At 35.3% G+C, this 12,816-nt stretch overlaps 1 protein-coding gene across 4 annotated transcripts in view; it reads right to left on the reverse strand.

The window, feature by feature from the left end:
- The window catches only part of LOC129879852 (protein ESMERALDA 1), a 28,789-nt gene that overhangs the window by 10,957 nt on the left and 5,016 nt on the right, over positions 1–12,816 (reverse strand). For 2 of the 4 annotated variants that reach the window (XM_055953571.1, XM_055953572.1), the window contains exons 2-7: positions 12,701–12,770; positions 8,028–8,095; positions 7,837–7,925; positions 7,094–7,291; positions 3,634–3,838; positions 3,369–3,536 (exon numbers count right to left, since the gene is read on the reverse strand). In XM_055953571.1, the coding sequence (XP_055809546.1) occupies positions 3,369–3,536; positions 3,634–3,838; positions 7,094–7,291; positions 7,837–7,925; positions 8,028–8,095; positions 12,701–12,770 (798 nt within the window). Of the gene's footprint in view, positions 1–3,368; positions 3,537–3,633; positions 3,839–7,093; positions 7,292–7,836; positions 7,926–8,027; positions 8,143–12,700; positions 12,771–12,816 lie in introns of all 4 variants that reach the window. The other 2 variants (XM_055953574.1, XM_055953575.1) reach the window with 1 other exon arrangement.

Below are 12,816 nucleotides of genomic sequence, written 5' to 3' on the forward strand. Positions count from 1 at the left end.
ATTAAATATTTTAAGTTTTTGGTATTTATTGGCGCCTCAATTCAAAAAGGCGAGCGCCTCGCCGCGAGGCGAGACAGAGTCGCCTTTCGTTGTCCAAAACACTACTTTGTAGAAGCACCCAACGGTAGACACGAAAAATGATAAAGCACCAAGGAAAAGAAAAAAACAAATAATTGTGGTATACAATAGCAATGCTTGAAAAGTAAAGCCCACATAAGCAGGACATAGAACTGCAATAGATCTTATGAAAATAACATATGGTTCTTGGAATCTTACTAAATACCAGTCACAATCCTTGCAATTGAACTATGACAGTAGATATTGACTAAAGAAGACTAAGAAGAAGGATACTCCACTCACATTTCCAAGGCAGCCTTTTCCCACATGATTGAACAAGGAGAAGAAATTTTCAAAAATCACCACCAAGTATACTTACTAATGTCTCACGAGTCACTTTGAAGTCACTTCTTGGTGAACTAGGGGAAGTCAACAAATTTAGGAAAAATTACCTAGCTACACTTCATTACTTACTATATTTACTATTATTCCCTACCATTCTAAAATATTTCAAAAATCCCTATGTTTCTTTCAAACCCACCTTCATCTGGATACATCACTTATGAAACCCCCAAGACACGATTTTCTCTCCCTATTTTCACTCCATCTTTTCCTATTTTCACTCCCTCACATCACTGTAGTTAATTAGCATTTTGAATTTCAAATTTTGTGCTCTCTCCACTCTATCTCAACTTCTTTTTCCTCTAAAGGTAATTTTCGTTCTTCTTCATCTTTAGTTCTTCTTTTCCAAATTTTTTTTGTATATCCAAACTTCTGATACATATAGATTATGCACCTTCATTTAGCATTGGTATGACCCAGTTAAATCTGCTTAATATTGACTGTCTTCATAATTTTGATGATAATGAAAAAAATCAAATCCGAACCAACAAAATATCAATTACATATGGCAAAGCAAAATTCTAAGAAGGAGAAGTAGAAGAATGATGTATCTTCGTCTTCTAAAAGCAATGTGGAAAAAGTGTAGGAGTTGATACAGAGCAAAGGAGAAAGTGTAGGAAGATTTCTTCGTCATTTCTTTTTGCTTTCAGCAGATCAGATTGTTGATTTTTTTTTATTTACTTTTTGTTGTTCATCTTTTCAGATACATATGGGTTCAGATTTTAAATGTATCTAATTGATTTTATTTCTTAAACTAATGTATAATGTCTTCGTTTCAACATTATGATACATTACAATTTTAACATGCACAATGTATCATGTTTAAATATTAATTTTGATACATAACCTTAATTAGTTTTGATACTTAATACAAAAATTCTACCAAATGTATCATTTATTATGTATCAGGTGTTGATATGTATCTTCTACCTTATTAAAATTTAAAAGGATATGTATCCATACAAAGTACCAAATCATATTCGTGATACATAAACCTTACTATTTTCATATTTAAACATGTATGTCTCATGCCTTTAATTATTTATCTGATATCTAATTATTACAAATTGCATAATCTATCATGTATCAGTTGTTATGTACTTTAACTTTTGTTCAAACTTATTCAACTTAGAAGGTTATTTGTTGTACGCATTACCCAATAAATACTCTTGATACATAAACCCTAATGTTCTATTAGCTAAAATATTGTGTATCAAATTAATTGACATGTACATGATATATAACAATGTTAAATTTGACAAATTCACTATGTATTAGATTTATATACTACCAATTTAATTAGTTGTCTTTTATGTATCAAGATTACACAATGTATCAGATTTAGATACTATCAATTTAGTTGTATATATATCTATCATGTTTTTAAATTTGAATATATTATGTTAGTCACTCCAGGATGTTGCATGTAATTTTGTATCTGAAACATATTCACTGCAATGTATTTGATACATATTAACTGCAATATTTCATATTAATAGGTACTTTGTATTACATGTATCTGATACACATTACTAGCCATGATATATTAATACAAATTATTGTTACTTACCCATTCGTTGGTAATGATACATCCATACAAAAATAATATTACATGTATCTAATACTTAATAATGTACACATCTAAAAGAAAATACATTATGGGCAACCTTTACTTCTCTAATGTATCTAGTAGTATTACACTACTTAGCAATTTACGACTTATGTTAGGAATAGTAATGTATCATGTCTTATATATCCAGATCGAAAACACAAATCTAAAAAATCTTTGGGCATTATACATTCATAAAAGTTACGGAGCATGTATCGGATACCTAATAACTACCACTCAGTAATGTATCAACCTAAAATCAAACACCTTATGGACAAACTGATGTATACATTATCGAAACAACAATGTATCATCATTTATGTATTCATCTCGACGTCATAAATAAAAAAAATCTACTACACAGTATAATACAAATGTTGTATTGTTCATAACTCAACCTCATTTTCCCAAATTCCTGAATGACTCAACAAAATTGAGATATTCATGATGTATCTCTACAATTCTCAATGATTTTGAAAGAAATTTTTACAATTTGGGTGAAGTCGTAGTTTGTCCAACAACTATTTCATCACTTTTGTATTGTTCATAACTCACATTGCTTTGCCATATTCCTGAATGTCCCAACAAAATAGATACATTCATCATGTACCAGATAATATTTTCAATTTTTTTTGAATCTGGAAAGATTTGGGAGAGATGTGAGAGAAGAACATTTGAAATTTGAATTGTTTGAAGTTGTCATGACTTGGGAGAGATTGACATCAACATGATTTGCGTGATTTGTGGATTTCATATTAATGCTTATGATTTGTTTCCTTTTTAATCGCAACAGAACAACTAATTAATGTATCAATTGTTATGTAACACGCATATTGGGATGTATCCGGATGGCTCATATTTTAGGGGATTTTCGTAAATTGAAAAAGGGTAGGGATAGAATGTAATTTGCTGCTTACACTAAGGGATTTAGGTAAGCTATACACAAATTTAATACTTGTAAAGCTAATGGAATTAATCCAATTTTACGCCCTAATCATCTCGTCAAAATCCTTGTGCCAAGCATAAGTATACACTAAATCTCAGACGAAGGTATGATGCCAGGAATTGAAATTAAGGTCAGGTACAAAGAAGTGCCATCTCCAGAAAGTATTCTAAACCATATGTTTTATTCTATACCATATGCTTTCTGAACAAAACTTGTTCTTTACGAAGGAAGTCTCACGAAGGATCAGAATGCTTGATCAAGCCAAGAAAGTACAGACATACAGCTTATCTGAAATATGACGTGTTCCATTAAGTCTAAGTCTCTTGAAAAGATATGAAAATGACAATATATTACCTCTAAAGGAGTCAAGGGACACTTGCCGTTAATCCTGATAGCTCCAGGACGAATCACGCGACCAGGTTTTGTAAATTTTCCCTTCCATCCTCTCTCTCTTGCAGCATCCATGTCCCTTTTTTCTTCTTCACCACCATCATACATGCAACAAGAGAAAGCCACCATATCCTGCAAGAGAAAATGATCAAGGCTCAATACCCTTGGAAATAAGATATGGAGCACATAAAAAGTCAAAATATAGCAGTTTGCACCACATGAAACTAACCTCCTCAAAGCGGAGATGCACAGAGATATACTTTCCACTATTATTGGCACTCCGTTCTTTCATTCTTGACACCAATGTTTCCCCCAAACTTAAAATTGGATTTGAAAATCTAAGGGCTTCATAATTTGCCAGGCACCTAAGCCGTTGAACTGCTGGAGGAGCATCAAATGATAAACGGTTTGCAAATGGGGATATTCTGATGAGCCTGGTGAATGATTAGAAACACTTAGCAAACAGAACTGCAGCCATAAATATCAAAACAAAATGCTGCAAATATGAAGAAACAAACCTACCAATTAAGCATCAAAGAACTGGCAAGGAATATATCCAATTGACAGAACATGATAATAGACTCATTTTTTTAGAATAGAGCATGATAACAGACTTAAATATTGGAAGTCTAGCCATTTACACTTCTAGAGCTTGTTAGCCAAGCTTTCAAAGTTCGCTTCTTTTTTTTTTCAAAATTGGTAACTGTATATATATAACAAAGAACCAAAACAGTACTTAGGTAGTACTTAAACCATATTTACATGAGAACTCTAAAAATCCAATGTCTGCTTATTTTTTAAAAATGATTTTTGCCCAATCAGGTTTCAGAGAAAGTATTTTTGAATAGTAGCAGCTTGTGTTTGGTGAAATAATTTGAGAAGCACTTTTAGTATTAAAGAAGCAGTTTGTGTTTTGCCAATCTTTCCGGAAAAAAATGCTTTTCATTGTCAAACAACGAAAGGAGCATGTAAAGATTGCTTTTACAACTAGTTTTTCCCAATGATAAAACAATTTATTGTGAGAGATTTTAGTTGGTTCTTCAATTTTATTTAATTACATGTAAGAGAATCTCAAAATAGAGAGGCGGGTTATGAGATTTCAATCATAGATGTGTTAACAATACATGAGTTTAATGTTTTGACTGTGTTATTAGCTAGTTTGGAGAAAATAAACTTTTGAAATGGTGTTTTAACCCAAAAAAAATTGAACTTCTTTTGCTTAGGTTATACGCTATTTTTTCAACTTCATCTCCACAGCAAAAAACTTCGGATACTCACAAAACCACTTATTTTTTTCCGAAAAACTTGATCAAACACCTTAACTCTTCAAAATAAGTACTTGTTTTAAAAGTACGCACTCCTAGTTTATATATATATGTTGTTGTTGTTGTTGTTGTTGAGGGCATAGACAAGGTGACTTGGCACCTCTCTTTGGCCAAATTTTTAACGGATGACATAAATGAGCCTTTTCTCAAAGTTCGATGGCTTATATGAGGTCATAGACAAGGTGACTTGGCATCTCTCTTTCGACAAGAAATTCACTTATCTTTTTTCTCCTTTTTTCTTTTCTTCTCATCATTTTTCTGCTTACCTTAATAGTCCAAAAATGTCTAGATAATGTTGGAAAAAATGTATACATAATTACTCAATTAAAGGGGAAGGCAATCACCAAGTACGTTACAATTCGAAACGTTTTTTTTCCATCTTCCTCTTATTAATTGTATTACATGAACCCACAAAGATTATTAAGAGAAATGGCTCATCTATGTCATCCGTTAAAATTTTGGCTCATCTATACCATCCGTTAAAATTTGGCTCATCTATGCCATTTCCATTTGAGAAAAAGGCTCATCCATGTCATTATGCGTTAACTGAAAACCCATCCGACTTTGCAAAGCAGGAAGTTCATTGAAAAGTTCAGAATGGGATCCCTCAAGAAGATCTTTTTTTTGAAAGTCAGGCCAAATTAATGGCCTTCATTAGAGGCAAGAGGTCAAGCTGTTTCACAGACCAAGATCAAATCGAGATGGTAGCCAGCAATTCGAACTTCCTAAACAAGTGTTTGTTAGGAAGATTCAATGACTCTCTCAACACATCTCCTAACCATGACACAATGCAAAAGTGGTTAAGCAATAGATGGAAGGTGACGGCCGGTTTGAAAGTCACTCCTTTGAGCCACAATATCTATCTTCAAAATGCCATCATGACAGGAAGCAACAAGGGTTAAGGCTAGCGATTGGTTCTGGAATGGCAGGTGATTAACGTTGGACTGGTGGTCACCGGACTAAGAATTCTGGTTACGAAATAGCAGTGATTTCTGATGCCCGCACAAAACTTTGGGTCACCAACGCCCGACAACATATCAACGTGCAAAGCAATGAGATGACCAGAGATGAGGGGAAGCAGTATCAAGGTCTGATTTTGTCATTGATAAACCTCTAGCACAAAACGTGCCTAGGGTTTTTAATTCAAATTTGTCACCTGGTCACTTAATGGGTTCACAACTTAGACAAACACACAATAGGGCCAAAAATGTAGTTGGGCCTTTAAAAATGTGAATACCAATTCTGTCTGCTACATCAAGGGCCCAACAAGAAGGAAAATTGAAGGGTAAGTGTGGAAGGCTAAGGCACAGGGCCCTTGCATTATTAATTCAAAGACTGTCTTATTCCTTAGACCCTCAGTCAATTAAACTGCACACTTTAGAACTCAAGTGTAAGATCAGGAAGATGTAGCCAGTCAAAGCTTGTGTGACGCTAATGATGAAGGTGATCAACATCTGGATACAGAAGTTTCATACCTCCACAGATGTGGATTTAGCCATTGGATCTGATTCTGAAATTTCTTCTCAGCCATGCAGTGGCATCGGTGATTGGTTAAAGCTCTCTAATACCAGCAAGGCAGAGCAGGGAAGAAGGAATTAAGGAGAAAATGATTGGAAGAGTAGTGAAGGAGAGAGGATAGTGATCAGTGAGTGAGGTCTTCAAAATCTTTAGCTTTTGTCAATAATTGGAGAAGACGATAAGCACAGTGAAGAAGTTGAGAAGGAACGGTTTTGATTGACAGTTTTTGAAGGTTTTTTCATTTATAAATGAATTGAATATATGGTTGGTTCAATCGCACCTGTGGCCATTTTTTGCTCCTGCAGAGATGCTGCTGCAAGGAGAAGCCCGCTTCTGCAGAGCTCGCGTGGGATAGGGCACCCCACTTTGACTTTTGATATAAACATGGGATTTTTAGTAAATTTTTACTTTTTTTGCCCTACCAATTGTCTGCATAGAGTCACCGTCACTCATTTAAAGGGCAAAGTGGGACTGTGGGAGAACTGTGCACAAATGAACTGCAGGAAAGATAAAGGAAGCTAAGCAAGCACCAAAATAAAGAATGAGAAACAAAAACAATGATTGGCAACTCAATTTCCACTTACTTAGACAAAAATAATATTTAAGTTCTCTAACAGGTCTAAAACATATCCTACATTTTTTACATCCCATGAGAAGGGCAAGTTTACAAGTGAATCCCAACTGATTAAGGGAAGACAATCAATTATAATAAAAGAAATTATGTTATTCCTATAATTACAATAGGTGCTAGCTAATATTAGCACTAATAACATAACAAAGGGCAGTTCGGCCTAAGAGTCAATAGTGGTGACCAAAAAAAAAAACCAGAAATGTCCAAAAACTCACTTTTCTTCAAGCAGCTTTGGATGAACTGTATCCCTGTAGTAACTGATGGAGGACCAAGCTTTGATCTTGAAGTTGTAAACATTGCTCATATTGTAATCAAACCTTTGCATAATATAATCAGGAATCTTGTTCACCACTCGCACATCATTGGCTAGTGTTTTAACAAAAAAACCTTCATCATAAATATCTCCGAACTTGCTGCAGAGAACAACCACCGAGCATTTTTATGATTTGAAATGAAAGGAAGGTGTAGAGATGGATATTAAACTAGATTGATCAAGCGAACAGCCATGACTAAAACGAACACCCACTATCCCAGAAATAAATTTACGACAATCCACCACCAGATTGACAAGAATGGTACCATGTTGCATGAAGTAATTCATATTTTAGTTTGGTTCATCAATAACTCAAATGGAAACGGCCATGAACCTAAGGTACAGATTCACCAAACCACTGAATCTGTCCAAATTCTAGGGTACTCACATCTTATCGTGGTCATTTGTGATATATTCAATTAAAGGTAGTACACATTTCTATTAAAAGAGAAACCAATTCTAATGCTATAAGAGCAGGTAAAGCATCTCCAGAGCCTGTCATTAGAAAAAACTAGTCTAGGTAATGATAGCAACAATTAAAAGCTATTGATGCATCCACCAAATTTCAGTATACAGTATATAAATGTCCCGCTGTGGAAGTACTGCATTACTCAAACAAACAAAGAAGATGAAATAGCAGCCAACCTTGGATCCCTCCAAATGCTATGAAAATGGAAGTGTGGGATGACCAGGGTTGCATTAAGAAAACCTGCCACAGCAACAGCATTGCATATCTGGACGCACAAAAGCAACATTAGTGATCTTAAACTACCACTGTCATCCAAACAAAACTTCAGCATTTCAATAACAATTATCTTTGGAACTAAAGGACATACCGATGTCCTTTGCTGATTGAGACCACCATTTGCCTCAATATAAAGGTAACCATTTGATTCAGGAATCCCTGAAGATATGCGATACAATCTTAGTCCATCGATCATCAAACCTTGTCTAAATTAAAAAGAAAAAAGATAAAGAAACAGGATATCATTGCATATTATTTCCAAAATCTGTACAGCAAGAACCTTAAAATTGCCAATCTAGCAAGATAGGCTTTTGAATCTTAATAAATTATACATGAATTGTTTGTCACGTCCCAAACCCTATTGGGACGGACCCCCGGTGCCATAACTTTGACTGAGAGAACCAACCTTACATGACTTATGAAACGTGATACATGCATGAGCGGAAAAATAATCTTTTTATAAAACCCCTCTTTCGGTCTTTCCTCTTCAAGAGAACACTTCCCTTTAATAAAACATCCTCCTTTCATAAAATTGTAATACTACATATTTAAAATAGCAATATATGCGTGCAAGAAGAGACATCAATGAAAAGGACAATGACATAACAGTATGCACCATGTCTATGAAACCTCTATCACGATAAAATGAAAGAAACGCTGGCACAAGTTGTTATTTGATAAAGGATTATTCATCAAAAAGCACAAGAAGATGTAGAAAAAACAAAAGTTACAAGAGAGATTTAAGTCTGCTCATATACAAAAGTTAGACTACAGTTAAAGATCAGACATAATCCAAAAAATTGTCATAACTAGATACAGGGTCCTAGTTAAGCCAATTAAACCAATTCAATAAGAATTTGTCTTTAAGTACGTGATAAGGAGTTGAGATTCCATAAAACATTTGCAAGCAGGAACCATTAGCCAACTTATTTTTTGATGGGTTCTCCAACTCTCCATGAACATCAACTTTCATAAGTTTCATTATATTGCTAGGCATAACCCCTGCTAGTCTAGAAGTAGAGAAAAACTAAGTTGTTCGGACTCGGGTGCGGGTGTCTGATAGGGGTGCTAATTTTTAAGATTCGGGGATATGGATCTAGTTACAGATACGGGTGCCGGGACTCGGAATAAAAAACACTAAAAATATAGCTATAAAAATATACATAAACATGAGACATTGTGGAAAACTAGATAGATAAATCAAACATAATATTTGGATCAATGTTATAATATTATTTGTCATTTAAATAAATATTGTATCTATTTTGACGTTTATTACTACTTTACGTATTTTTGATTTTTATATAGAATTTATAATATACCGTCGAAGAGACCTGGTCTAATTTATTTTTCATTTAAATAATACTCAAATTTCGATTTTATTTTGATAAAAAGACTCCAAGGGTCCTGGTCTCACTCATGTTATGGACCACTATCCATGTCCAAATATTCAGCCAAATTTGGCCCAACGTTCAAACTAAATCTAGCCCAAAACCATGACTGACCCACACCTTATTCTCCAAACCCCCACACGCCCCTCTTCTCCATTCACACCTAAAACGCAGCAGCCAGAGAAACAAAATGATGAAGAACCCAAGTTCAGTTCCAAAACGGCGCGGCATCTCCTCTCTCGCGAATTCATACACCAAGGTGTTCTTAGCATGAACTCTTGTACCACGCGAAGATTCTCGAAACTCCTCGATGGTATTATACTCTAATTTACCAAGAAAAAAGCTTCAAAGAAGACGCAGGACTAGTATAACTCACTGTATAGTAGCAAAATTGAAGGTATTTTGTTTTCGATCTATTCAAATCTTTTACTTTGAGATACCAAAATTTCAATTTTTTCCTGAATTGTTGGTCAACACACCCGATCTCGTTTGACCGGATCTGACACAGATCCCACACCCTTACCCGTGTCAGTGTCGTGCCGACATGGGTGCGACACCAAAATTGCCGAGTCCGAGTAACTTACGAGAAAAACGTATTCCACATATGAGCTGCTACCCTACATTGTAGAAATAGATGTCTAACACTTTCAGATTCCAACTGGCACATCTAACACCTGCTCACTATTTGTATACTTCTTCTGCTGAGATCATCATGAGTGAGGCATCCTTGTTATCCAGCTAAAGCAATCGCTTTAGTAGGTAGTTTGGTTCTCCAGAATAAGAGGGTGTTTGGATTGGCTTTTCAAAAGTCGCTAATAAGTTCAAAGTTGTTATAAGTTGGGAATATCCTATTTTTGGCTTTTAATTAATTTTATACTATTTTAGCCTAAAAGTCAGTGCTTAAAAACACTTTTTATCTTTCTCAAACACCACAAAAAATAAGGAAAAGAGCTTAATAGCCAAAAGCACTTAAAATAAGCAATCCAAACACCATCTAATCAGTGTTAGTTATCAAAAGTGCACTTTAAGCGCGCTTAAGCCCCGAAGTGAGGCTCAAAATGTGTTTGAGCACTTCGCCTCGCTTAAGGCATACTTTTCCTTGCCAATGAACCTCTTCTTAAGAGACGACACTAAACAATTGATATTTCACTTTATCGTAGTTATTTTCCAATTTCTTTGTTCATACATTTGTCATTCATGCTTATAAATTATTAGTCTTGGACTAAACATATATATTGTATTCTTTTCTCCCTTTGCGTCTTTTTTTTTATCAAAGTCCACACTTTATTTGCTCTTTGCGCTTAAAGCCTCAACGGACCTTAGAGCTTTTTTGCACTTTTTGATTTTGATAACATTGGCTTTAATTTCCATGGCCAGTTGTCTATCAAACTCATGTTGGAAGATAGTTGCGCTATATGCTTCCTTCACTGTAAATTTCTCATCCTTTGAATCCCCAGACCCGCTTATCCTTTACCTGTGGTTTGACAAAAATCCCAGCTAGTTTAGCAAGAAATTTTGTTAGTGCATTCATTTCCCCATCTGTTTCTCCTAAAGTTTAGGTCCCATGCATTGTTCTGCTAGCATTACTCTACAAAGGAATCTTGGTCACTTGCCATTTGATAAAGGTGTGGATATTCATTATCTAGTGCCACTTAACCAAGCCATTGTCCTTTCAAAGTTTTATATGACCCACCCCCTACCTTGAGTTTTGACTTTTGAGTTTAGTTGGTGGAACTCATCCCATTATTTAGAAATGTGCTTCCAAGGGCCCATCCATGCTTTGCTTTAGTTTCTGCTTTTCCATAAACCAGGATCTTCCATACTATATCTCCATTGTCATTTCATTAGCATACTCTTCCTTGGAGTAAATGGTAAAGTTGCTCCCATGTGACCAGGAGATCACGGGTTCAAGCCTTGGAAACAGCCTCTGGCAGAAATGCAAGGTAAGGCTGCGTACAATAGACCCTTGTGGTCGGGCCCTTCCCCGGACCCTGCGCATAGCGGGAGCTTTAATACACCGGGCTGCCCTTTACTCTTGTTGTGAAGTACCAGATCTTTCACACCCAGTCCTCCATGCTTCTTTGGTAAGATAACTCTTTGACATTTAACCAAATGAAATTATGACTCTTTTGCTACCTTCCCATAAGAAATCCCTTCTCAATTGGTCTTTCATCTGAACTTTGTTTGGAATTGAAAATAAGGACATGAAGTATGTTGGGATACTATCTAGTACACCTTTTATGAGTGCAAGGCTGCCTCCGAAAGAGAGATACTGCATTTTCCAAGATGCAAGTTTGTTTTCAAACTTCTCAATAACCCCATTCCGAATTTCCTTTGACTTATATCTTGCACCCAGTGAAAGGCCCAAGTAGGTTGTGGGGAAGGAGCCCACATTGCAGCACATTGTATTAGAAAGTTCTTTCAGATTAGGAACCGCGGGTAAATGGTGATTTTTTAAATGTTCATGTGCAGTCCCGATATGGCTTCCAAGATCATAACTTTGAGATTCAAGTTGAACACTTGTGATCTTTCATCCCCCACAAAATATAAGTGTCATGAGAGACTGACAGAATTCCCAGCTTCATTGCCAACCTTAAACCCTTCCATCCAGTGTAGTTAGTAAGCTTTGCCAATCATCTTGCTTAGCCCCTCCATAGCTAAAATAAGTAGGCATAAGGAAAGAGGATCACCTTGTCTGACTTTTTGGAGGAAAAAAAGAACTACCGGTCCAACATTAACCAGGACAGAGTATTTAACAGTAGTGATATTGAATTTCATCCACCTTATCCATCTTTCTCCAAATTTAATTTTTCTCAGATTGTTGAGAAGATACGACCAATTTAATTGATCACAGTAAAAGCTTTGACCAGACAAACATTAATGCTGCCAACTAATGAAGAGAAGTTGCTTAGGTCTTTACCAAGATCATAGAGTTGGGGGTACCATATGAATAGAGATATCAAGAGGGAAAAGCTTGTCGGACTGGTCATGAAACAAGAGTGTGCTTATATAAGATATTAGTCCATTGGAAACAAGAAAAGCTTAGACTACATGAAAAAAAAAGATAAGTTATTTAAATAAGAAAACTTAACTGAATACGGAGTTTCTTTGTTTCCAAACTAATTAGAGAAGAATATTTTGTGCTATAAACCTAAACACATACAATGAACATAAAACTCGCAAGCATATAACAACATTAGTTATCTTGAAATTCAAATTACGATAAGTTAATGCATTGGGAAACCTCCAATATAACATGAACGCAACCAGAGAGTTGCACTTACTATATGACTAATAATTAAGAGAGAGAAAGAGAGGCATTATAGCAGACTAACAAGGATAAAAGATAAGTTTGATTTTTCAAATTTTGTACCTCCTGAGGATTTGTTAATGCATGGTCTCCATTCACCACCTCTATAGGAATTTTTCCATATTGTTGATATCTACAGGAAATATGCACCTCTACTTGTAAGATTTTAGAAGATAAAA

This window comes from Solanum dulcamara, chromosome 2 (genome assembly GCF_947179165.1).
Source record: "Solanum dulcamara chromosome 2, daSolDulc1.2, whole genome shotgun sequence".
In the NCBI taxonomy this organism is placed as follows: domain Eukaryota; kingdom Viridiplantae; phylum Streptophyta; class Magnoliopsida; order Solanales; family Solanaceae; genus Solanum; species Solanum dulcamara.